At 36.4% G+C, this 26,073-nt stretch overlaps 3 protein-coding genes across 3 annotated transcripts; 1 reads left to right on the top strand and 2 right to left on the bottom strand.

Annotated features, from left to right (window-relative positions):
* Positions 1-6,242: 6,242 nt before the first annotated feature.
* LOC137742031 (serine/threonine-protein kinase PCRK1-like) lies at positions 6,243-9,970 on the top strand. The gene is made up of 4 exons (XM_068481764.1): positions 6,243-6,731; positions 7,560-7,820; positions 8,113-8,235; positions 8,574-9,970. Exons 1-4 carry the CDS (start codon positions 6,342-6,344, stop codon positions 9,132-9,134), a joined length of 1,335 nt encoding a protein of 444 aa, XP_068337865.1. The 5' UTR covers positions 6,243-6,341; the 3' UTR covers positions 9,135-9,970.
* A 134-nt stretch (positions 9,971-10,104) lies between these two features.
* LOC137742033 (probable serine/threonine-protein kinase PBL9) lies at positions 10,105-12,922 on the bottom strand. Its single transcript, XM_068481765.1, has 7 exons — positions 12,500-12,922; positions 12,202-12,300; positions 11,671-11,987; positions 11,447-11,582; positions 11,210-11,352; positions 11,002-11,125; positions 10,105-10,801 (listed from the first exon to the last, which is right to left on the bottom strand). Exons 2-7 carry the CDS (start codon positions 12,251-12,253, stop codon positions 10,299-10,301), a joined length of 1,275 nt encoding a protein of 424 aa, XP_068337866.1. The 5' UTR covers positions 12,254-12,300; positions 12,500-12,922; the 3' UTR covers positions 10,105-10,298.
* Positions 12,923-20,210: 7,288 nt separating this feature from the next.
* Positions 20,211-23,781, bottom strand: LOC137742651 (triosephosphate isomerase, cytosolic-like). Its single transcript, XM_068482573.1, has 9 exons — positions 23,639-23,781; positions 23,191-23,266; positions 22,934-23,057; positions 22,762-22,846; positions 22,523-22,655; positions 22,219-22,313; positions 21,404-21,482; positions 20,835-20,917; positions 20,211-20,740 (listed from the first exon to the last, which is right to left on the bottom strand). Exons 1-9 carry the CDS (start codon positions 23,693-23,695, stop codon positions 20,690-20,692), a joined length of 783 nt encoding a protein of 260 aa, XP_068338674.1. The 5' UTR covers positions 23,696-23,781; the 3' UTR covers positions 20,211-20,689.
* Positions 23,782-26,073: the final 2,292 nt, after the last annotated feature.

Raw genomic sequence — 26,073 nt, 5'->3', positions numbered from 1 at the left:
CATGGGTACGTTCATAAAAAACTAACCAAAAAATTATTGTACCAAAACATGGGTACATTTTTCAAAAACACACAAAAAAAAAAAAGAAAAGATATTAGTCTTAATAATTATTAAGCATTTCTTCTATTAAACTTGACATGGATACATTCTTAAATCAACAAAATAGAATGTACCCATATAAGTTTAAAAAATGGATTAGAGAAAAGATTGAATGAATTTTATATAAAAATGGGTACATTTTATATTAAAAAAAGGGTAATTTTTCATATAACAAATTGGTATATTTAAGAATGGGTACATATAATTTTTTTTTATATAAAAATTTAATGGGTACAAACTTATTCTAATTTTATTTTTTATTTTTTGAAAATGTTAGAATTGAAATTAATTAGGAGTTTAATAAGGGTGTGAGTATTAAAACTCTAAATCAATTACTAATTTTTATTATAAAAATTATGTAACTTACATGTAATTCATTAATATATTAATGCTAGGGACTTTGATTAAAATTTAAAAACTAATAAGGTCTTAGTCAATGAACATTATAAACTAGGGACCGGATACTAATTTTTCTTTTAGTCTTTCATATTCAGTTGTGTTTTAACAATCTTGATTATATGATGAGAGGGTGTGAATTTGGTACCATTTTCAAACAAAGTGAAAATTTATACCACTAAACTCGTATTGATGGATTTAACATAATCTTGCTCAATAAAGTCATGATTGTGTTGGTGAAGAAAAAGAAAGTAGTGTTTAGTGAGCAAATTGTAATGCCTTCATGACATATAATCAACTGTGAAAAAAACAGTATTGCCATTAGAATAATGTTATTTAGACTCACGAAATTAATCACACTATTGATGAACCCTCTAGTACAAGTAGGCGTCACATACAATAGCTTATGATCTAATTGACAATATTTTTGCAACGTGATCAGTTTTTTAGAATGTGATTAAATTTGTATGTTTAAATAACATTGTTGCTACTAAGTAAATAGTAAAGCAAGATGTGGATTTGAATTAATTTTACAAAATATAAATATTGAAATAATAAACTGTTTATCTATCCATGAACGAATAATCTGCAAATATGACAATATTATCAAACTATGAATTCGGATACAAGTCTTCGAGGAATCGATAAGCAATTAATTGTTTTTGCATGCTCTTTCTAGTGTTATTTTCAAACTAATTTTTCATATGTACGGTTTTAAGATCCGTTGCGAATACTCGTTCTAATTCCACGTACTTTTCTTAACTTCTGGTCAAAAAAAACCCTTGTAGTGACCTTCTTGTAGGTTTTCAATTTGACTGCTCATGAAGACTCGTTTCTGGTACCCGAGTCATCCTTCTGCCTGTGTATTAAAATTTATGATTCATTGGAAGAAAAATAAATAGAATAAATAAATAAGAAGACATTCTTGACCGCAGTTTTCATTAGAAATTCTGTCTTTGACTTTTGAGTCAGCTGGAATTTATCCTCTGTGCAAGTAATTAGTCGATGACAACTTCTCCCACCCACTCCAACAATCCAAGTCTTAAGGGACGACAACATGCACACATCAGTTTGTATAAAGGTTCTGGAATCTGCATAATTCCCTAACAACATTTGTTTTACTGAACCAGAGCTTAAAGTCGCTCAAGTATTTGTTGAAATATATAACTTGGAGAACACACTATCGGAAGCGCAAGTGATAAAGATGTGAGACCCTATCAATCCAAGTCTCTTTGTAGGTAGGTAGGCAGTGGAAATCAATGTTAAAATTTGAGATTTCTTCCAATATCCATAGAGTCTGCCGATGGAACTAACGACTAATGGTTTTGTATGTGTCTGGTTAGTGGTTACTAAAGAATTTTTTTTATAACCAGCAAAGATCATTTTCAAAATTGTAATCCATGGACTTCTGCGTGTATCATTTCTCTCCTTGCATACCCATGTTTATGTCAGCAATTTAAATTGTATAAATTAATTAAAAGATAATTAAAGAACTTAAGTAAACAAGAATGTGCTAAAATATAAATAACTGTGTTTTAAAGCCTGGAAGTATGTCCGTGATCTATTAGTTTGTTTCTCATTTGGATGTATTTAAAGTCAATGACGGAATCAGAAATTTACAATACTAGGTTATGTTTTACTCTTTTCAACCGGACAGGCAGGGGCAGAGGCACTAATAGGCCAGTATAGGCCAAGGCCTACCCTCACTCTTTCGGCCATTCTTAATATTTAGTATTATATTTTAAAACAAAATAGTGGTATACTTCTTTTAATTAGTTCATACAAAACTCTTAAATTATTCACCAATAGTTAAAATAGGGTGAATTGTCAATTTAGTCCCTCAATTATTACCTTTAGTGAAAATTAGGTCTTTAAACCTTTTTTTTTTTTTTTTTTTTTGGAAAAGTCAGTCCTCAAACTAATAAAATTTGCCAATTTATTCTATACTAACTTGGGTACAGTGACCATCTCCTTGAGCCATCTTTTGAGACCTCGTGATGATATAGTTGTTAATGGTTGAACTAGTACTTTAAATCAATAAAGAATAAATCTAATAATTAATCGTCACATTATGTGGCATCCAAAATATGGCCTAAAAACATGTCTTCCTAGCATTTTTTTATTGATTTGATCATCTTTAATTTAACTACTCTCTATATTAACTAGATATTGGAAGGTTAATTTCAACATGAAAAAGTATTTAGCGCCTCAAAAAATTTAATTAGCTCAAACTCCAAACATGTATTATACTTTCTTGTAAATACTATATATATATATATATATATATATATATATATTTTTTTTTTTTAACATTTACATGAGGCCCCTTCTCACGTAAAATCATGACTCTGCCACTACGGACAAGGCGGCCTTGATTGTGTGCATCACCTTAATACGAAATGAAAATCATTTGAATCACTTAAGTCATGGCTGTGTGATTTAATATGAACATTTGGACCGCTAGATTAAAGCTTAAAATCAATTAAGACTGGAATTGTAAATTCAGGTACAAAAAAGTCATGAACAAGAAGCTTCTAAAAATTAATCATACTTTCATTTATAATTAATTGTCCATCACATGTTCTCATGTTATAGAAATGTCGTATCACAACATAATTATCAGTAAAATGAAATACATTTCTCATTGTATACAACCAAATTATCATTCAATCATTGATTTCTTATATAATGTGAATTCTTCACAATATTAATCACTAAAAACTTCTCTATTTTGGAAGGGTTATAATTTTGGTATGTTTCAATTTAAAAAATGGTCTCTCTATTTTGTTTGCCTCAGCTAGTATAGGGTCATATAAAAATTATAGGGTGAAATACACTAAGAAAACCCAGAAGCAGAAAACACCCCAACATCACAGAGGCCCCACCTGGAGCTTGGAAGAGATGGTTGATTGAGACTTTGCTGCTGAGGATGCAGCAGAAGGGAATGAGCTGGTTGGGGTCGGGGTGGGAGTGGGTGAAGGCTGAAGAAGGTCAACGAATCGGGGAAGAGGTGAGGGCTGGCGGTGGTTGGTTGCAGGGGAGGTTAGGCTGGGGAAGGAGGTGTCGTCGGGGAGGCAGGGGCTGGATTGGTGGTGGGATTGAAGGGGTGGTCTACCTTTTTTTGATTTTATGTTATTTATTTTAATTGATTTTCTTTCTAAATTGATTTTCTTTCTTAATTGATTTTCCTTGTGACAAAATTTTGACATTCACATCAGCATAAATGTGAGTTCTAAGTACGTCAAATCATCACTTAATGGTCATACAAACAAATTGATTAATAGATCTATGACACTAGAATAAATTGTAAGTTTGTGTATGACATTGCAATGTTTTAAAATATATGAAGTTGCAATTGCACACAAATTCGAGAGTGTAAAATGTAATTTACCCAAAATTAAAACGGAGATAATTTAAATTGTTGGGATCAGTTGCAACCAATGCACCATGTTAGCTCTGCCAAAGGAGTGGGATTTAGTTACCATTGTGAGGACTAGGAGACACGATCATGATATTGCACCCCATTTTTATGGTTAATCGATGTGGGCAGTTGCTTGTAATGCTGGGAAGACGAAGACTCATGAAGAAGATAGTAAAATATCATTGGTGTACATCATCATATATGTTTTTATCCTTGTATTTGGGGCAACCTCCCCCGATATGATGCATTCAGTCACACAACTTATTATCGTTGCCTATCGAGCTGTACATCCTCATGATCAATTCATCATTGTCTGAGAGCAACTCCAACTTACTATGTCAATTGCTGTCCGGGCTATTGATTGAGCAAAAGCAATTATTACTTTAGTAGACAGTAATTATCCGAGTACATCTTCACCGCATAATAAATTGTCCCATCAATCTGTTTCCCCTCCTTCCTCTCCCCCTGCTTTTTCTCAGTGGGGCTATGGTGGCCACTTCTCTTTTGCATGCCTTTTCTTTCAAACCTCACCATCCTCATAGCTAGACGAGAAAAAGGCCAGAGCTTGGATAGTCTGATCAGTTCTTCCCGTCGTTTGTGTCGTCCGATTAGAACTAGACTCGGGGGAAGAAGACCGGAGTTTGGATCTATTGATGGAGACGAAGACATCTTAGGTTATTGTAATGACCTAGCAACTCCAAAATAATAGTCTTTCACAGAAATAATCATTCAAAAAAGATCTCGCCAAATGAATAGTTTTAATCATTTTACTAACGTTTTAAAATAAAACGTAAAAAAGAAGTAGGTAGCCTCTATATGTTCGATTAACAAAGATTAACATGTTAAATTATTAGGTTATTAACCTAAATAACACAAATGCATTAAGCATGGGTATAAAAATGCATAATTTTATACCATATTTTTAAAGGAAAACTAATTAAAAGTGTTTGAAAATTTTGAGTTTTAACGATAAGGACAAAATAAATGGTAAAGTAAATAGTAGTAGAATTGACTTTTTAATGTAAAAATATGGTTTTTCGTTAAAGTGAACAGTACCGATAGCTTTTCGTTAAAGTTTCATATTTTTAAAGGAATGACTTTGCGCACGCATTTCTAGAAGCCATGGACAGCAGGACAAGTTTGAGGATAAAGAAAGAGAGACTTGGAGGTGACCAAACAACCGAATTCGGATTCAGATCTTTTTTGTGAGGATTTTAGGAGTTCGTGAAACATATCTATTTATCGTACATCGTACTTTCATGAATCATTTTAAATATTTTTTATTTAAAATTAAATAAAAACAATACTTGAAAAAAAACAAATCACACTATATACAAGATAAACAGACTTAATTTACGAATCACCAGAATCTTTCTCATCAATCCTCACCAAAAGGGTTCTTGTTGGCAAACAACTTGACCTAATCAAAATTCAAAAGACCAAACAAGCAGACATGTAAAATACCTATTATACCCTTCAACGAACTAATGGGGGCCCTCTAACAAAAGCTGACACGTCAGAGCAGCAAAATCTGCAGTCGCTCGTGATCCACTGCAAAAACGACACACAAAATACAACAAAAGAGAAAATAAATAGATAGATAAAAAATTTGAAACACTTCCACATGGTGGAGGCTAAACTAAATCATTGTCAATTGAAACAATATTTCCAGTCTGTATGGTTACTAGGCACATCAAATATGTCGTTATGAATTTATAAAAGTATTGAGAATACGTGGGCATTTAGTAAAAAATAGAACAAGATTCGTCTTCCAAATAGAAACGATAAACGACATTTGAAAAATTTATGATAGTATTTTTGAAATATTAATAATAATTTTCTCGATAATTTCTTTCCTTTTTTTGTTTGAAATACAAAAAATTTAAACTGAACTTATTTTTCTAGCGAGCTTAATATTTGTTCGACCCTGGCTCATTTATCTTTACAAATCCAACTTGACCAAGTCAAAAACAAAGCGGACACGAGTCGAAGTTCAACCGATTACATCCCTACCTAAAACTAGCTTGTTTCGATTATTGTACTCCAATGTTGCCTTCATGTAAATAAAAACCTACTTTTTTGTTGGCATCTGCCTTTTTTTTTGAGAAATTTTTTATGAAAAAGCGTTTGGATACACAAAATATCATAAAAAAAGTAATTGAATATTTAAAATAATTTTTTTAATTATTTATATTATAATATTTGATGTAATAGGCATGTTCGCGTCACGTCAAAAATCTCACTTTTTTATTTTTTTCTCAACAAAATCGCGGCCCAATTTCTTAAAATTCAGCATTTTAAAATATAAAGACAAAAATACATTGTCCACCTTCGTCGGTCTGACTTGCGATCCAATTCCAAGCCCCTCTCTCTTGACGCTCTCTCTCTGCAACTTTTGAAGTTCGCCGGATTTTCTTCTGAGCTGATGAAGTGCTTCCATTTCACTAATGGGGAGGGGCGGGACAACGAGGAACCCGGCGTCGTTCCCCGGGCGACGTCGAAGGTGTCGTGGGTGCGCTCCCTCAGTGTGGCCTCCAGCAGCTACGGCACCACTCGGCGGTCCGAGTTCGACTCGGACTCGAGGGACCTGTCCGACTCTGTGGCGTTCCAGGAGCTGCTGAGTCTGCGGCGGGCCAATGCTCTGAGGGTGTTCACGTTCTCGGAGCTGAAGGCGGCGAGCAGGGGGTTCAGCAGGGCGTTACTGATTGGAGAAGGAGGTTTTGGGTGCGTTTACAGAGGAATCGTCAGAGGCTGTAATGTCGGCGACGGGAAAATGGACGTTGCTATCAAACAGTTGAATCGGAATGGCTTCCAGGCATACTCTTTGATCCCCTTTCAATTTTTGTTTTGAATTTTTGGGTTTGTAATCGTAAAAACTGTTGATGGTTTTGTGAAAAGTTTGGAATTTTTAGTGTATTAATAACTAGAAAAATGTTGTATGGGATTGCAGTTTTACAAATTTTTATTTGGCAATTTTGTATATTTTATTTGAATTTCTCAAGCATTTCACTTTGACTGTTTGGGAATCAATTTTTTTTAGTGTTCACCTTTGTGCTTTTTTTTTTTCTTCTGTGGCTTTTGCTTTGTGGATTCTGCTTTGTTTTTGTTTCTTGTAAATTTGTGGGGTTGGAGTTGGAAAGTTCGCTTGAATTAGAGTTGGGATTTGTATCATTTCAGCTAGTTGAATTCGGGTTGGGGGACGGCAAACTTGAGCGATAAACCATAAATTTAGAAAGGAGTCGTGATTCTAAAGTATAAAGCTTGTTAACATTGCTGGTATACTGACCGTTGTATAGATTTAGGGCTCGTTTAGAACTGCTTTTAAAATGGCGGAAAGTTTTTTTTGTGAAAATGTTTTTAATGCAAGTGAATCAATGAAAAGCATTTTGAAGTGCTCTTAGAACCCAGAAACATTATCTCTAAAAGTGTTTTCTGTCATTTTAAAAGCACTTCCAAACGAGCTCTTATGCTGCAAGTGTGTTTTGCTTGTAGAATAATTTGATTAGTGGTTGGTTTCGATTAAGGATTTATTTGAACGGTCTGAATGTAGCTTTACTTTACATGCTCTATATTTGAGATTGTAGGTTTTCAAGTTTTTGAGGTTGTCTAACGGGGTTGCAGTATTTTACATTCTAGCATTCAGGGGCATAAGGAATGGATTAATGAAGTAAACTTGTTGGGCGTTGTCAAACACCCAAATCTTGTTAAGTTAGTAGGATACTGTGCAGAAGATGATGAAAGGGGGATTCAACGGCTATTGGTTTATGAACTTATGCGTAATAAAAGCTTGGAGGACCATCTATTGGTTCGATCTTCATCATCTCTCCCATGGATGACAAGACTAAGAATTGCTCAAGATGCAGCCCGCGGATTGGCATATCTACATGAAGAGATGGATTTTCAGGTACGCTATATTGTTTACTTTTTATATCAAAAATACCCTACATGAAGACACTGTTCTCACGTTATATACATTGTCTGTAGTGCATTTCTAACTAACTTAGCCTAAATCCCTTGGCACTTGCAAATCCCTCCTCCAAACAGTCTTTTATGCCTAAATTTTCCCATTTATATAGCAGATGATATCTGCAAGTAAATGCTTCCCATTACTTTTCTTATATCCGGTAGCCTGTATTTTGTTTACGTTACTTAGCTGTTCGCTGATATGATTTGGATCTTCCTTGTAACTGGTGCAGCTAATATTCCGCGACTTTAAACCATCAAATATTCTGCTAGATGAGGACTTCATTGCAAAGCTTTCAGACTTTGGACTAGCGAGGCAGGGACCTCCAGAGGGGACAAGTCACGTTTCAACAACAGTAAGTTGTATTATCTTTTGGGTAGAGCAGTTTGTCTTTCTAGAATGTATTTGGGCAGATCGTGCTCTTTAGGTGTTGGGAGTTTTGGAACACAAGTCACTCGTTTCAGTGTTTCACCAAGGAGATATTAGTGATAAAAGTAAAAGTAAATGGTTGTCTGAAGATTCTAGGCCCTCTTTGCCACTTCCAAAATTTCTTGAAAAACTTAACCAATGGCTACCCTCTTGTGAAATGGGACCTGTTAATGATGGAAACCAACTTCTTTGCTTGTTTCTGGTGAATTATAAGTCCTGCATCCTGGGAAATGCATTACTTACCATGAATATTCGCTTTTATAGGTTGTGGGAACAGTAGGTTATGCGGCTCCTGAATATGTACATACGGGGAAGCTAACTGCTAAAAGTGATGTGTGGAGCTTCGGAGTGGTTCTGTATGAGCTCATCACAGGAAGGAGGGCGGTGGAGAGAAATTTGCCCCGCAGTGAGCAAAAGCTTTTGGAATGGGTCAAGCCCTACGTTCCAGACTCGAAGAAATTCCACCTTATTTTGGACCCTCGGCTTGAAGGACAGTATTGTATCAAATCAGCTCAAAACCTTGCATCATTAGCTAACCGGTGTCTATCAAAACAACCAAAGTCACGCCCAAAAATGAGTGAGGTGGTTGGGGTTTTGGGATGCATCATAGATGAGCTGTCACCTCAAGACGAAGTAGTCCCTGAACCTGTGATTGAAACTGAAGAATCAAATGAAGAAACCGTGGAGGAGACTGAGATCGAGTCTACCAAACAAGGAAACAAAAAGAGGGTTTTCGACATAAAAGACGTGGTTAACTTTAGAAACAAATCTATTGGGAAGTTGGATTGGAGAAACTGGACCCCGGGGTTGATAAGAACTTGGTGATCAAGCATTCAGCCAGCCTGTGGCAGAAAAGAACCAACAGGCGCATTCGGACGTTGACATCGAGAACAACAGATACTTGTTGTTCAAAAGGTACAGGATTCCTTATCCATTCTTTTTCTTTTTCGGTAGATGGTTGTAAATATGATTTGTAAAAGGACGCTGCACATTTGAGGCACGCGTCCGTTTCATTAATGCACAAAATGTGTGGCACAAGTTCATTCTCTCTTCGGTGTAACGAGTACTCACCGTCGTAGAGGTGAGCGGGAACGATGGCAGTCCAATGTCAAATGAGTTTTGTAATCCAAATGTGAAATCTTTCATTATAGATGTCTCTACGTTCAAAGAAGAATTCAAATTACAGCAAGCTCACTACACAAGGAGGGAGGTTTCCCGTATATAGTTTCTTTGAACCAATAAAAGGAGGCCTTGAGGCCCAAGCCCAAAAACGATAGAATATCCCTGGGCCTAATTAAGCCCAAGGAAACATCCCTGACCAAGCAGGACCTCATTTTCGTACCGAATGACATGACCAGTAATATTGCTACACATGTCCATTTTCGATGTCGCCCGTGAGCTTTTGCTCTAGGGTTCTCCATGCCCACCTTTTCCATTTTCTGTTCTTCCTTGAAATCCCATCTCCATGCCTACGCTCGCTAATGAGTAATTGTAACCTTCCCATGGCATATAAGCTACTAATATGTTTTTATCCCAAAGCAAATTCGCCACCAATTGGTCAAGTCTAGTAGTACATGGAGGTAGTTGGAGTCGGCAGCTCTCCTTGGGTTCCCTCATCTAAGATTCCTGTGGAACAAGATCAAGGGCCATCCTGGAACGCAATGAGTTGAAAAGAAAGATCCTAATTCCTAACCAGTTGAGCAATCCACCGCTCGCATACTTGTTTACTGTTTATTATTGTTGATTACTTGAGTTTTCATGCTTTTGATAAAAATATGGAAATAAAGAAAAGGTAAAAAAAAATGCAGCTATGCAGGAAATGGAACAGCTAAAGTTACAATTTGGTGATTAAGAAGATACAACATCGTTACAAGCTCACCTAATTTGGCAAGAAAAGGCTGAAATTTGAATAACATTTAGCCGGAATAAACTGTACGATCACGGACAAACATTCGTATATTGCAGCAGCGTTTTCCATTTACTTCGACTCTATTCTGAAGCGTAAAGTTGGGAAGCAGAGGGCCGAGGATAGGCGACAGTATTCGTTGCCTTGTTAGCTGCCCTTAAGGCATCATCTGCTGGTGCTGCTGGTGCTGCTGGTGCCGCTGCGCGCTTGGTTTTGCTAGCTTCGTCTGCACTTCGTCTGCGCATCCTTTGACCATTACTCCGAGTGCCTCCGGTGGCATTAGAATCTTGTAGTTGTTCGAGTGCAGTTACAACCTCGTCCATGTTTGGCCTGAGCTTGGATTCTGTGGATATGCATCGTGCTGCAAGGGTTGCCGCCTTGTGAGCTCCGTCCATTGAATACTGACCTTCCAGACGGTTGTCAATGACACGAAAGATCTTACGCTTGTTTGCCAAGAAGGGTTTAGCCCACTCCACCAGATTGTGCTCTCCGGATGGCCGATTCTTGTCAACTGCTCTCCGGCCGGATAACATCTCCAATAAAACGACTCCGAAACTATATATGTCGCTCTTGGCAGTTAGATGACCTGGAATTAGTGAAAAGTGGAGCCGTTACACGGGCATCGATTTTGATATACGCTAATCAGGAATATGAACCAAAGCACATGGCAAGATTCCAAGTTGAATTGTCAATAAAAAACTAGAGATTCTAAGTCAGTTGACCACTTAAAATTAACATAAAACTCTCGGATCGGAGATGCTAACGGGCGGAATCGAAGTATAATACCTGTGGCTAGATATTCTGGAGCAGCGTATCCGTAGGTACCCATGACCCTCGTAGAGACATGGCTTTTATCACCCGTTGGCCCGTCCTTGGCCAAACCAAAGTCGGAAAGTTTTGCATTGTAGTTCTGGAATTACATCACAAATCAAAGACATTCCCAGGATATCACAAATCAATAATATTGCAACGAACACATTCGATAGTCACATACCGAATCAAGCAGGATGTTTGACGTCTTGAAATCTCGGTATATCACTTTTGTTTCAGCACTGTGAAGAAAAGCAAGCCCCTTTGCAGCACCAAGGGCAACCTTCATGCGGAGGTTCCAAGAAAGAGGTTGGAAATAAGAGCCTCCTGGTACAATATCAGTTCAAGACTTGTCAATACATTAATTTCTCAAAACAATCTCGTTTCAAAGGCATCCAGACATGTTGTTAAACGAACTTACTCCTGAACAAATGGTTTTCCAAGCTGCCTCGAGGCATGAACTCGTACACCAGAAGTCGGTGTTCATCCTCCAAGCAATAGCCGATTAGTTTCACGAGATTCGGATGATAGAGCTGTCCTAGATAATTCACTTCTGCCTATAAAACCCAAATGGAAGCACACTGTAAGTCATAAATGTGCAAGTTTTTGTTCTGTGCGAAGTATACAGTCGGGAAAAGAACTCACCAACCACTCTCGGTGACCCTGAAAACTTTCTTGGTTAAGCCGTTTCACAGCCAAAACTATGCCACTCCCGGGCTTTGCAGCAGTGAACGAATTCTCATCAATCCACCCCTTAAAAACTGAACCAAATCCACCTTCTCCCAACACACTATCAGGACGGAAATTCCTGGTGGCCAATTTGAGGTCATTGTAACTAAAGCTCTTCAGATTGGGAGACTTCAAGATCTCGCCCTCACTCCGAGGAGTTGGAGGTGCCGAAAATGATGAGACCTTACTGCTTGTGCTGCTGAGGTCCCCATCATTGCTAGCAAATTTTGAACCTGCACAAGTAAACGTGAAGCGGAAATCAATTTACAGCCCCCGCCAAGGCATCGATAAGAAAACACACAACTGAACCGAAATCAAGCAAGCTCGCAAGTGATGGATTGCCCTGGCGGATAAGGCCTTCTTCAATCCACTGTTTCCCGGGTTCAAACATCCCCATGGAGTAATAATATCGATTGTAATAATAAAAAAAAAAAATAAAGCAAGTACCAGTATTAACAGAGCTCTCAACTTTGATTCGGGCGCTCAGGCAGACCCCCATGAAACCAAACTCTAGAAAAACCAACCAGCTTTTTTCAAATTCTCCACCTGCAGATCACACAAATTTTGTTTCAGCTGAAAGCACTTCAGATGAACTTCAAAACTGACAGATCTAGAGTGAAAGCAGTAGCTTTTCAACCCGAAAAAAAGGAAAATAACAGAAAAAGTTGGTATCAAAGCTTTCAAAATTGACTGGTTTTAACTGAAAATTCAATTTGTTTCTCTCCGAAACAAGAAAGAAACTTACTTTCTTAATCTAAATACAAAATTAACAAAAACCCATGAACTACAACACCATGAACCCAAAAACCAACCTCTTTATTTTATTTTTTTCGAAAACTGGAATGGAATCAGAGAGAGAGAGAACAGAGAGGGAGGTAAGTTTATGCTTTTTAGTGTGCTGGTTTCTACTTTCCAATGCGCAGAGACGCAGAAAAGAAGGAGTTTTTTTGTTCTGAGTAGGCGCAAGTTGACTTAAAGCTTTTGGTTTGATGGAGCGAGGATTGGGCTGTGAAGGAAGGTGGGGAGCAATGCATTGATGGCGAGCTGGTCCCGCTAGCTCTTCAGCTCAACGTTTTCTACTGCTCTGTTTTTTGGTTTTGCTCTCTCTCTCTCTCTCGTCTCTCTCTCTCCTCCTCTTGCTCTGTATTATTCAGTCGATGCGCTGCAGATAAGGCTGCTCATATCTGCTTAAGCTTTCTTTTAGCCGTTTGATTGGGTTTTCAAAGATCCCAATCTTCTAAGCATGAGAAATGAGTGAGATGGCTCGGCTTTAGCCTTGGAGCTTTGGGACTCTACAACTTAATTTAATTTAGCACTGAATTTTTGTGTACTTTTCTTTTTCAAATTTGATTAAGTGTCCATTTCAAAAGAAAATTTTGGTTAATTGTCCACCTTCTATGCACATGCACGTGAGAGTTATTGGATACCGTATCGTGGGAGAGAAAAATAGAAAAAATGGTGTGCTGCAAAAGCAGAAAATGATGCACATAAAACTTAGGGTAGTGCACTCGTTCTTATCTCTTCACTCATGTTTTAATAAAAATTTAATTGCAAGTTTGTCTATTCGTAAAATAACTGATAAAGACTTTAAAAGATATAATTAATAATATGTTGAGTGCGAAAAGGTAACAGGAGTCAGGAGCCCTAAACTTACATTAAGCTGTGAAAGGAATGGACAATATGTAAGCAGAATTCACAAATAAGGCATAAAGGACGAGGATAGAAGAAATTCTAGAATGAAGAAATGTGGATGCCTTTTCTAATGAAAGGGTAAGAAGCTAACAACTAATAATGATTGGATATTGATGGTAGTTAGTAGGGTGCTTAATCACAAAACAACAAAACATTTGGAGAGTCATTCATTTGTTGGTAGATATTTGTCGAAAAAAACTTCGTTGTCGAGGAAATAACATTTCAATTTTTTGGGAACAGTAGTGGATGGGGAAATAGTATTTCAATTTTATAACTTTTTATGGTAAGTGAGATTATAATGTGAGTGAAGAAATTGGACACTAGGATGGGTCTAGCAGCTCTAGAAAATTATCATAGGTTAGAATTGTTTAAAATATTACTTTTTCGTTATTAATATTACAGTTCAATGCATTTTTCTCCATTGTAGGTGAGACTTTAGCTAATATGAATGACAAATTTGGTATCCTATGTCTGGTAATTGGTCTGTTCCGATTCTGATAGGTGCATCTGACATGGTATTTCCACGATTAAATAATATTTCATCTAAACCACCACCCCCCCTCCCCTCTCTCGTGATAGTGTGCCATATTGATTTGAATTCGACAACTAGAAATGTGTACATAGGAGGCCTACATGGGTGGAGGTAGACAGTTTGTGATGGTTCTGCAAAATTTGGGACTGGGGTGGGTTCTGGGAATTGGTGGGCGCACTTCTGGTATCGGGGGAGGTCGTGCAGGTGGATTTTGGGAGGATGGGTGGCTGGGATTTTGGGGGGAGGTGATGGTTCGGCTGGGTCGTCGTTGTTTTTACTTTTAGGTTATTTTAGGCGGTGGCAGAAAAGCCAAAAAAAAAAAAAAACATTTAAAAAATTAAGGTTATTTTAGAAATTATAGTGGAATTTTTTTTTTTGTCGAACAATAACGTTAGTAAGTTAGATGTTAAATTAGTACGTTGAGAGTTGATATTGTACTCCATTGTTTTTAGCTTTAATGGTTGGTGGCAAAATATATGGAGGGGGCAGATAAGAAAAGACTGGTGGGCATGGTAGCACTTCTCTTTTAAGCTAAAATATTGTCGTACAAAAGAAAACCACTTTATAATTAACAAAATATTATCAAAATTTAATAGTAGTATAAACCTAGCACCCAACAAGAAAATATGTTAAAGTAGCCTCATATTATCTGCAAAACATGTGTTATTCTTGCATCATGAATTAAAATATGTTAATATAATTCAAGTGGGCAAACATACCATCACTCGCAATCCATCCATCAATAAGTTCATCAATTTCTTTTGACCCATTTTTGTTTGTTTGCATATTACACGTGTATATAACGTTTTGCTTATAAAAATCGGTTAGTAATTATCATTGAAAGAAATGATTTTGAAGGGAAAATAGTTTGCAGTTTGTTTGATTAAGATTGTATATATGCAATTATATGTGGTTAAGAAGGGTTAATTATGTTTTGAACCCTTTTGATTGGTGTTAGTGATAGTTTTGTCATTGTCTTTCAAAAGTCGGCAAAAAAACTGAAACCTAATCACTGTCCCCATCTCTTAGTCCCAAGTGAATTTGCTATGTCTACCGACATGCCTTATAAACAACAAATAAGAACTTTCCTTTTAAAGGAAACCTTAACCTTCTGAGAGATAAAAAAAATGTGCATCCATCATTGGCGCCATGGCACATATTAACTATGGATGTGTCCAGAAGACACAGAAACAGAGGGTACCACTCCCCCATCCAAAGCAGAAAATAGGGTCACCGAGTGTTCCGTTCAAGAGTAACGTTAATTTGACAAAGAAAACTTTTAAACGTTATTGTAGTATCCCACATCGTCCGTGAGGGCGTGGTCTTTGGGCCTTATATGTCCATACCTGCATGTACCTTTCAGAGAGGCCTTTTGGAGCTGCGGCTTGCAAAGACAAAACCGTGCGGTAGCCCTGCTGTCTGCGACCTAGTCCAGGGCAGGGAATGCCAAAGCGGACAATATCTCTGCGAGGGAAGGCAGGATGTGACAATTTGGTATAAGAGCCAGACTCACGGTCGTGGTGTGCCGACGAGGACGTCGGGCTCCCTAAGGGGGGTGGATTGTAGTATCCCACATCGCCCGTGAGGGCGTGGTCTTTGGGCCTTATATGTCCATACCTGCATGTACCTTTCAGAGAGGCCTTTTGGAGCTGCGGCTTGCAAAGACAAAACCGTGCGGTAGCCCTGCTGTCTGCGACCTAGTCCAGGGCAGGGAATGCCGAAGCGGACAATATCTCTGCGAGGGAAGGCGGGATGTGACAGTTATGGTCGCATTGTCATGTAATAGTACTTATCTATGTATTATATGATATGATAGAATACTAATAAATAGAGATATACATATTACAATATGACCAGCTTAGTAATATCACGTCACAATATAACGATCATATTAAAAAACTTATCAGTTGATAGTTTCATGGACGAGAACCAATAATGATAGAGTAATTTACTTTAGGCGTGAGCCCCATAACATTCGTTTTTCAAACAGAATGATTGGTTCCTGGGACCATCTTTGAACCTTCGCATACTCTCCCTCCCTCCATCCCTCCACATCTTTTTATAATTTCTAGTTTTCTGGATTCTACTGGCCCTTCATGTCGTTTCACCAAATATAAGCCAAGCAGAGTATTGCCAATGGAGGAAGGTTCCCTCGTGAAAGTTGCCTCACCACCCATTAATGCGATTCTTGCGCGACACCATGATCAGTGTCGATCAAAAGTTGAAAAACCATCTGCCTCACTTACCAAGAAAACGTAGAGAAAATCACTTAGGTGTAAAGTGCTGAAAGCATCACGTATAGCTACGTGACTCCATGTGTTTTTCCCTTCCTTTTACCTCAATCATTCCAAAAGTTTCCAACATTATTGATCCATATTTGATAGATCTCCTAACCAGTTCGACTATTCATATACTCAATACATAACTTTTTGGAAGTGTCGTATTAATGAATACAATTGTTCATGTATGCGTTAGCTATTAAAAACGGTTTATTGATGAATACCATGTATATGAGATCCACACACATTAACAAATTGTCGTTTGTGATCATCTTTATTGTTTGAAGCAGTTTGCCTAACTAATTCATGCATGCACATGTTACGGTATATGATCAATCTGAATTATTAGTTGAGTGAACTTCTATTATCTTACCGTTATTAAATCAACATATCCAACACCAGTAAATATCATCTACATATAGCATCTTCCAAGACAACGTCAATCTACCACTGCACATCATAAATGGGCAACGGGGCAAGAAAAGTTATAGCCTACCTCAGTAAAAGATTTTGGTTGTGCTCTTGCATGCATGAACACGAAAAATGGCATGGATGACTCGTGGCTCATATTGCTATCTTTGTAAAGCAAGAAATTCCTAGTTGCTGGCATAAAGGCCTACAAAAATTGAGGGGAGAAAAGCCCTAGCTATGCTTTCTCTTCCCGACTTTTTGGAAACCCTAAATCCCGTGAGGCAGTGGCATATACCAAAACCAACTAAACACATTGATTTTTTTTTTTGGTAAACGATAGATTTTATTAGTTCAAATGTTAAATTAGCTACCGATGGAGTTCGAACATACGCCGTCATGCAAGAGCTCAACACTATTTCACTATTATGGTAAAATGTCACTTGCTAAATACATTGATTTTTAGGTTCTCCAAAAATATTTACTTTTTCAATCTCCACGGAAAAAGTGGATAAAATATATCATTGGAAGATCTTTCAATGTTTCAAAAAACACGACTTAATATATCAAATATCTTAATACAATAATTAAATATGTGAAATAAAAATATTATGGCACTTATTGCACCGACTACGTTCCAACACAGTAAAATTTTTTCCAACCATTGCCTTGTGCGGTGGCTCACCTTTAAACTGACAAGTGATGTATTTCCATTGGTATGCCTTACGTATTCCTCCACTACGCATGACGTCACACTTATTTTGACAAAATTACAGTCGTCCGAAATGCCCATTTTTCCCATTTGTGATCATCATGAACCTTAGCTGTGATCGTCCGACCACAACTTTCGGATTACGCACGAAAAGTCTTGTATTGGGACCCACTTGACCAGGGTCCCACGCAGGGGCATGTCTGCCAAGTGGCGTACCAGCGGAACTGTGGAACGTGGCCCAGAAGTCGGCTGGAGGGAGCGAGCCGAGAGTAAGCCGTGGGAGCTGAGCTGGCTGTCTGGAACGGTGCCGTCAAGACGACTTCGAGAACTTGCGTAGCAAATTAGAAGAGTAGCGCGAAAGCAATTTTAAGTTGGCCACAAATTATTAATTCACGTATCCATAATTATCCATGTCAAAAATTAAAATAATTAACAAACAAAATAATTACTTTTTTTTTTTTTTTTTTAAAGGTCAAAAAGACTCATCAAGTCATTTCAACTTTCTCCTGACATTTCAAACAATAATTACTTGATTCGGTGAGGGTTTCTTTGTTTTAAAAAATCTTTTTATGAAAAAAAAATAAAAAGTCTCGTTTTCATTTGTTAATTTTTTATTGACGAGTAAGGGGATAGATAAGACGAGTCAGCATTGCTTTTTGCTTCAAAAATGAGTTGAAGGAGAAAGAAAAACAAGAGTTGAAATAAGAAATGCATTGGAAGGGTAGATTACAGGTAAACACTCTTTTATGGTGATTTTTTTTATAGGAGAATTGTTTTTAACACTCTAAAAATCTCATTTGGCTCTCCAAACTTTTTATAATTAAAAAGAAAAATACACTTATGAAAAATGTATAATGAGATTTTTAAAATGTTAATAACAGTTTTATTTTCTAGAGATGAATATATAATAACTTATATGAAGCGACTTTTTTTCTTCAGTAAATATTACGTAAACCTTCCCTCTTCTCGTAATATTATTAATATATTTATGAAAGCAAAGTCCAATGGGTGTGTTAAAATGAACAACCCCCATTTAAGAGAGATGGATAAAAAGCAATGATATTATATAACGTAAGCCCAGAACTGTGAGGAACCAGTCAAATGGTGATGCCAAATACGTAGACTCGAAAACGAGATTGACGGGGAACTAAAGTCAGATTCCGTACATTCTCATTGCATTACTTTTAAGTCGCCATGCACATGACAGTGTATTTATTCAAGGAGCAACTGCTTCGATTGAACGTTGCACTCTTTTGAATTTCGCCCCTCCTCTTGGAAAATCATGGCTTCGTCATTGTTTGGAGGGTAAATTAGATGTTAGATTCGTAACGTATGTGAAACGTTAAGAGCTTATAGGCGAGAAAGAGACGGTATTATACTCTAAAGTGTGTCAAGTGATTTAAGTTGACGAAAAAATTGATAAAATAACTTTGAATATAATAGTAAATATGAAAGTTAGCAATTTTTAATTAATTTAAGGACTTATTTTACTTAAAAAATAATTTAAGTACCTAATAACATTGTCATATGTTTCTAAGTGAACACCAAGCAGACAATAAATCAAAATTAACACAAACTACTCAGGTAGATTTTCTTTTCTTTTTGTGTGGATCTACTTACTGAGTTTGAACCTTTTTGAACATATTCAACGTCCAATATTCTTATCTACATGCGCGAATCAAAATTTCCTTTTCACCATCGTGTGGGACAAGTACTTAGATAGACCAAACACACTGTTACAGTAGTGTTTCGATTCAATAACACAATAATATGTATAGTAAAATTAATGTGATATTGTACTGAACATAAACGCTATTGTGGTGTATTCGGTACATTAATACTTTTGAACATTAAATATTAAGAAACAGGACTGCCCTATTTTTCTTTTGTTGGTTTAGCTGTTTGAATAAATAAGCAAAAGAGATTAATCTTAGCTTAAGCCAACAAACAAATAAATGTTACCGGATCTACTAAACTATACAAGTGGAACAAGCACTCAAAACTGCATGTGCTTTTAGTACTTTTTGTTGGTCTAAGCAGATATGGGTTGGTGTTAAGACTTTGACTTAAGATTAACGAGTGTCGGTCGTTATTTAGTATTGGTATTAATCACACATGTAAAGGAAAATCACATATCCACCTTAAAGTGCTCCTTCCACTTCACTGCATATGTAAATTGCCAAAAAAAGCAATTAAAACCTCATTGTATTTAAGCCACAAATAAGATAGACAAGTTATTGACACTTCCTAAATAAAAGAGTACATATAATATTTGGAGATTTTCAACGCCTCGTGCGTAAATGCATGATGCAATTTCACTATCCTTTATTTGTACCAACATAGAACTGATACTAGCACAATTCGTAGTATTTATAGACGAGTTGCATTGCTTTTACGTGTCAATCATACGAGCATAGGAGTATACGAGTGGAAGGCGAAGTTCACTAGACGATATTTAGTAACTCAGGAGAAGTCAAATACCAAGTGACGAAACAACCCCCGGCACAAGACCTCCGATAGTCATGCTTCAAATGAATGTTTTGGGACCGTACAAAACGGTTACTACAGGCCGCTCTTATCTGCAAATGAATGATTGCAGTGACAATAGTCAACCTACATCGTGCACTCAGGCTCATTAGGTCAATGCGTTTGACATTAAGCGCACTTGAAATAAATAAACTATTGCAAACAAATTATCATATTTTTATCGACCAGAAAAATATTCTTTTTGGATTAGCAAGTTTAAGGATGTGCACGGTTTGGTTCAAATACATATACGCATTCTAACCAAATCTGAGATTTTACATCAAATATAAATCGCTTTAGAGTTCAATCCAAGAACCAAATCATCACTTACTTATCAGTCCAAGAGAAAAAATGAAAAGCGAAAAGAACCCCAAATGAAACCTGCAAAACCGGGTACACATAATCAAGTCTCCTTTTTAGGTTTCCACACTAGAGAAGGCAGTATTCTATGGCAGGAGAGATTCTTGTGTACGCCCGTCGTATACCGCGACAAGACACAATGAGGTCGGAGCCGGGTGCTTATGTGTGCGAGTGGACGACAATGTGGTCGGTCCTGAGGGACAACCCGAAAAATTTCTCTAACAATCAGGCCTTCTGTAGGAGAAAAACATTTTATCTACAAATTCACAATCATACTTCAACTGAAGCAAATTACATTCGTCACAAAGGAATTGTTACTTATTACATTGAGAATGTGCTCGGCAACACAACCACAAGGTTTTCCTTATTCGCAACTGATACAACTATAAGTTTATAACTCAAAGGCTATTTTTTTTCCTCTTGACCTCAATCATTCTTCTTCACTGTAGCTGATTTGATAATGTCAATGAACTCCGGCTAACCAAAGAAAATGCGCGTGAAAGAATCAGAAACCAAACTTGAAGAGAAACCAAACATATAATTGAGACGCAGCGCAGAGAAAAGTTATCACCTTGAGGGAAGCTCCGCCAACCAAAAATCCATCCACATCTGGCTGTGTTGCCAACTCCTTGCAGTTTGCTCCATTTACAGAACCTGAAGGTGATTGCATGCGATTAACAAAATTTTGCACAACCAGTAGGAATTATATCGAATCAGTCCCTCATCTCAAATAATTGGTTTTATTATGTTCATTTTGTGCCACGCAGGGATAATTATCTTCACATATGACTAACAGAGTGAAGAGTGCATCTCTATTGATTCTCAGCCCAAAAGTTCAAGCAATACAAACAACAAAAATTGATTCCGGTTTATCTTGGAGAAAACAGTTTGAATTCTTGGAGATCAATATATTTCAGATTCTGGTTTGATCTTTCAGTATTCTGTTTTCTGTATTCACATATGACGAACAGAATCAAACCACTGCAATAGCCAACCACCCGCCGCACATGATAATAAGATTATTCATTTCAACACTAATGCACAACTTGATTTTATCGTGATTAGTCAGTAATTTTACACTTCTCTCCAGATAAAAGACATAGGACACGCATAGTATTCATACTAATAGAAGAAGAATACCTCCATAAATGATTCTGGTTGATGCGGCGACTTCAGCACCAACATTGTCATGAAGCCATTTCCTCAATTCAAAATGGACCTGGTATAAAAATCTCTTCAGCAAACTTGATATACAAGACTAGTGTAACAAGGGAACTAACAACTGCTTTTGAGAAACAAGACTGTTTATGCTAAAACTTAACAAAATATAGAACGCCAAACACACAAAACATAAATTTTACGTTCAGCTGAGGATCGAAGAATGGGATTGTAAACAAAATTGTACACAAGTGAAATCATATTGGAAATTGTTCATTTGTTTCCCAGGAAAAATGAACGAAAGAGTTGTACTATCGTGTAAATCAGTATGACAGAACAAGCAGCTGTGCAAGGATTCTCCTCTCAAAGTTCCGAATCTGACTTCAAACAACTAGGACATGTGGCATAAATGTACTCAACAAGCTAACATAATATAAACTGATGTCCTACATAAAGGTCATCGATACTGATGTAGTGATGCTACACAAGATAGTCGGATGTATTATTTACGAATGTAACAGAGTTAGGACTGAAGAGGGCACTGGAAATCCAAATGTGACAATAACAGTTCTTGCAACATAACAATGCAACGTATTAGCATTGTAATGCATACAGCATGAGATTTTTTTCTCAAAGCGCTAACATTCTCAAAAGAAAGATTGCTCTATGCATATACCTTTACAATAAAATATAAAATATAAACAGGAGTCACATCCGAGCTACAGCATACTTGCAAGAACAAGGATAACATTCACTGAAACAACAAAACATACAAGATAAAACAATGTTAAACTTACTTCCTGAGCCTGAGCAGGGCTTGCAACCTTCCCAGTTCCAATGGCCCAAACTGGCTCATAAGCCAAAACAATGTTCTCCCAGCTCGATACTTTATCTGGAAGAGAAGAAAGAGCTAATCAGCTGTCAGATATCAAGTGGATGAAGGAAAGAAAAAGTCAGAAGATGTAAACCTTGCAAACTTAGAACCCAGACAGAAGCATAAATCAGAGATCCTGGAACCAATCAGTACTACAGGAATGTCTCCGGACACCCCAAAAAACATAAGATACAAAACAATGAACATGGGAAATCTTTCTTGGTCACCTGCAATTGCTTTTGTTTGCGCGGAAACAACAGCTACTGTAGATCCTGATTCTCTCTGCTCAAGTGTCTCCCCAACACAAGCAATAACTTTTAAACCTTGAGAAAGTGCATAAGCAACCTTGTCCCCTACAAACTGGGTGTAAAAAGAGAACCACAAGTGCATAAAGGATTGTTTAAAGCTGTAATCTACCACAAGCTCGAAAGAGAAGATGCAAAGGTCGTATTGCATCAGTTGTTACCCCACTGGACTCATTTAGAATAAGTCTTCTTTCAGAGTGACCAATAATTACCCAGGGAATGCCCAAATTCACCAGCATCTCCGCACTGAGCAAACAAGAAAGTGATCATTTTGCTAAAAATTACTTGTTCCGTAAAATAAGACAGGGTTTGGTAAATTGGACACAAACATACCTAACCTCTCCGGTAAAAGCACCACCTCTCCGAACCCAACAGTTCTGTGCCGCGACATGAAAATCAGACCGCAATAAACTTTTCACTAGAGTAAGAAACACAAACGGAGGGCTCACAACAACCTCTGCAATAACAGAAAGGGCAAAAAAACACAACTACATCAAACATCGAAATACTTTCCCGACAAATGAGCTTTCTTTACATTGTATTTCTTAAAAAAAGGCTAACAACCAGCTAAACTAAAGTCTAAAACTTACCCACAATATCTTCTGAAGGGACTTCAGCTTCATTCAATGCAGTAACAATCTTCTTCACCTCTGCAGTTGTCCCATTCTGCAACAAATAAATAAAGCAATAAAAGGTTTATTCACATATAAGCCATTGATAACATCACAATTTAGAGAAAAAAACACTTCAAGCTAAATACTACGGTGTTTTTTGTTTTCTATTTTACTAAAATAAAACAAAAAATTGGAAAAAAACCCAGAAACCACAACGTTTGTGATACTTATCACAGATTCCAACCCAAAACACTTTTTTATCTGAAAATTGACACAAATTCGAAATCTTCAAAGCTACGAAAAATCTATACAAAACGAGACAGCATTCAAAACCCACCAAAATAAACCAACGTCTAAAATTGGAAGCACTATTCAAGAACGAAAAGCACAGTAGGAAATTAGGAATCACAAAAAAGAGACATACGCATTTCCAATTGCCACCCACGAAGAATTTTCTGCCCATCTTTTCTTTAACTATCATTAGTAACAACTCCAATTGAAGATCACGGTCCCTTGTTTTACGAGTTAAAAACTTGTGTCTGGAGTCCTCTGGACTCTGGCTCTGGCTTTACTTTTGTATTTTGTAATGCGACTGTGCATATGGAAGAGGCTTATTTTAGCTGCCTTCTCAATTTTAATTTTTTTTGCGTAATTAAAAACTAAAAACTTTACTTTTTGAAATTCTCAGTCATTTTATTTAAGCTTTTTGATCAAAATGATCACTGAAATTTACATAATTCCTCATTTTGACCCCTAAAATTTCAAATCAATAGAAGTGGTCTATGAGATTGTCCACCATCCGTTATTTTGCTCATTCTGTTAAAAACTCCGTTAAGTGTCCCAGAGCTCTTGATCGGAAGTTTGGACAATTTTCAAAGTTTCGTAACTCAATCGTGTTTTAATCAAATTCAACCCATAATATAGCAAAATGAAGATAGGAAAGTGTAGAATAAGATTATACCTATTTGGAATCCCAATGGTTGCAAGAGATGGTCGAAAAATAGCCTCAAAGTTGACTGGCTCGAGGGAAAACTAGAAAACTCGCCAGAAACTGAGCAAACTTTAAACGTTCATAACTTCTTCAATAATCAACGAAATCAAGTGATTCAAAAACGAAAATCATACTTCTCGACGAGAGGAAGAGAATGATATCTTTTTCAGTGGCTAACTAGCCGTGATTTAGCCAGAAAATGACTCGAAAGTGGCTGTCTTGGTCTCGAGTTTGTCATTAAATAAAATTTAAGAGCTGGTTGTGGGTGAGCCTGCCCAATTCATAGACCCTCCCGGTATCCTATTTTCCACCAATATTAATTTTACCCACCACTAAAAATTAAAAAATTAAACTGTTATTTCTTCACTTATTATTATTAATTTTTTTAACAAATAATATTATCTACAAAGGAAGGTGTTCTAAACCTTATTATGAGCTAGCAATAATGTTATTCAAATTCGTATTTTTAAAATATGGTTCAGGGTGAGCCTGCCCAATTCATAAACGCTCCCGGTATACTATTTTCCACCAATATTAATTTTACCCCCCACTAAAAATTAAAAAATTTAAACTAATATTTTTTCACTTATTATTATTAATTTTTTTTAACAAATAGTATTATCTACACCAAGGAAGGAAGGTGTTCTAAGCCTTATTATGAGCTAGCAATAATGTTGTTCAAATTCATATTTGGCGAGAATCGAACCTAAGACCTCTCACTTATAAATGAAAATGAATACTACTAGACCATAGTACTAAGTGGTCACCTACTATTATTTTTTAAATATCTAATATGTTATTTCTCAATCCACTATTTATTTTTTTTAGTACATCAATATTTTTACTACAATTATTTTTTAAATATCTAATATGTTATTTCTCAATCCACTATTTATTTTTTTTAGTACATCAATATTTTTACACTAGGGGAGGGGTAGTTTGGCTAGCCGCACAATGGACAACTTAATTTGGTATCAAATTCGCCATCCACGAAATTCAAACCTAAGACTTCCCACTTCCAAGTGAAGAGGAATACCATCATACCATAGTATTGAGTGTCAATCCGCTAATATTTTAAAAAAATTTGAAATGATATTTCACCAATTATGAAGTCTCATTCCACGATAATTTACCAGCAAATAAATATCCTTGAAATGATTATTGTGTGATTATTGACAAAAAGAAATATTCAGTTATCATTAGTTGTTAGTTTCTTACCTTGCATCTACATTTTTTTCCATAATTGCTTATGTCCTAATCTTTATGCCTTTTTGCAAATTCTATCACTCATCTCATACTTTATGTTATAAACATTGTAAATTCGTACCTCAACTTAAGATGTAGTCTCTTTCGATTTTATAACCTTCTTGGCAATTTATAGTATTTCTTTATTTTTAATTAATAAAATATAATTTGTAGTTTATATTTCGTTTGTTCGTCACGTAGTCTAATTTTCAGCTATAGGTTTGTTGGTCAAGTATATCTAGCGGTGGCTCCCCACCAAGATTCAATCGAGATATCACTTGCCATTTTAGTTTCATCCTTATCAAAATAAGTTTGTTGGTCAAGTCTATCTAGCGGTGGCTCCCCACCAAGATTCAATCGAGATGTCACTTGCCATTTTAGTTTCATCCTTATCAATGTATAGTTATAGAGATGGACACATTGTAATGTATTTTGTAAAAGCTTGTATGGTCAACTAAAATGACACTATCTTGGTAATAATTTTAGAAAATCAATGCAAAGGGACTCACAAACCTTTATTTTAATTTCAAAAACAATTCATGAATTTTCTTTAAAAAGAAGGATAAGAGGTGGTGGTAATTTCGTAAATAAGTTAATGTTGCCAATTTTATGACAAAATAATT

Source organism: Pyrus communis, chromosome 8 (genome assembly GCF_963583255.1).
Source record: "Pyrus communis chromosome 8, drPyrComm1.1, whole genome shotgun sequence".
Classification (NCBI taxonomy): domain Eukaryota; kingdom Viridiplantae; phylum Streptophyta; class Magnoliopsida; order Rosales; family Rosaceae; genus Pyrus; species Pyrus communis.
Note: the sequence above shows the minus strand (reverse complement) of the source record. Positions and strands in the feature narration are given on the sequence as shown.

Coding starts and splice junctions, on each gene's coding strand:
- LOC137742031 (XM_068481764.1), top strand. CDS start 6,342: ATGAAGTGCTTCCATTTCACTAATGGGGAGGGGCGGGACAACGAGGAA. Junction 7,821..8,112: donor ATGAAGAGATGGATTTTCAG/GTACGCTATATT, acceptor TAACTGGTGCAG/CTAATATTCCGCGACTTTAA. Junction 8,236..8,573: donor CAAGTCACGTTTCAACAACA/GTAAGTTGTATT, acceptor TCGCTTTTATAG/GTTGTGGGAACAGTAGGTTA.
- LOC137742651 (XM_068482573.1), bottom strand. CDS start 23,695: ATGATAGTTAAAGAAAAGATGGGCAGAAAATTCTTCGTGGGTGGCAAT. Junction 23,058..23,190: donor CCCTTCAGAAGATATTGTGG/GTAAGTTTTAGA, acceptor CTGTTATTGCAG/AGGTTGTTGTGAGCCCTCCG. Junction 22,847..22,933: donor GCTTTTACCGGAGAGGTTAG/GTATGTTTGTGT, acceptor TTGTTTGCTCAG/TGCGGAGATGCTGGTGAATT.
- LOC137742033 (XM_068481765.1), bottom strand. CDS start 12,253: ATGGGGGTCTGCCTGAGCGCCCGAATCAAAGTTGAGAGCTCTGTTAAT. Junction 11,583..11,670: donor AGGGTCACCGAGAGTGGTTG/GTGAGTTCTTTT, acceptor TGGGTTTTATAG/GCAGAAGTGAATTATCTAGG. Junction 11,126..11,209: donor CAAACATCCTGCTTGATTCG/GTATGTGACTAT, acceptor ATGTAATTCCAG/AACTACAATGCAAAACTTTC.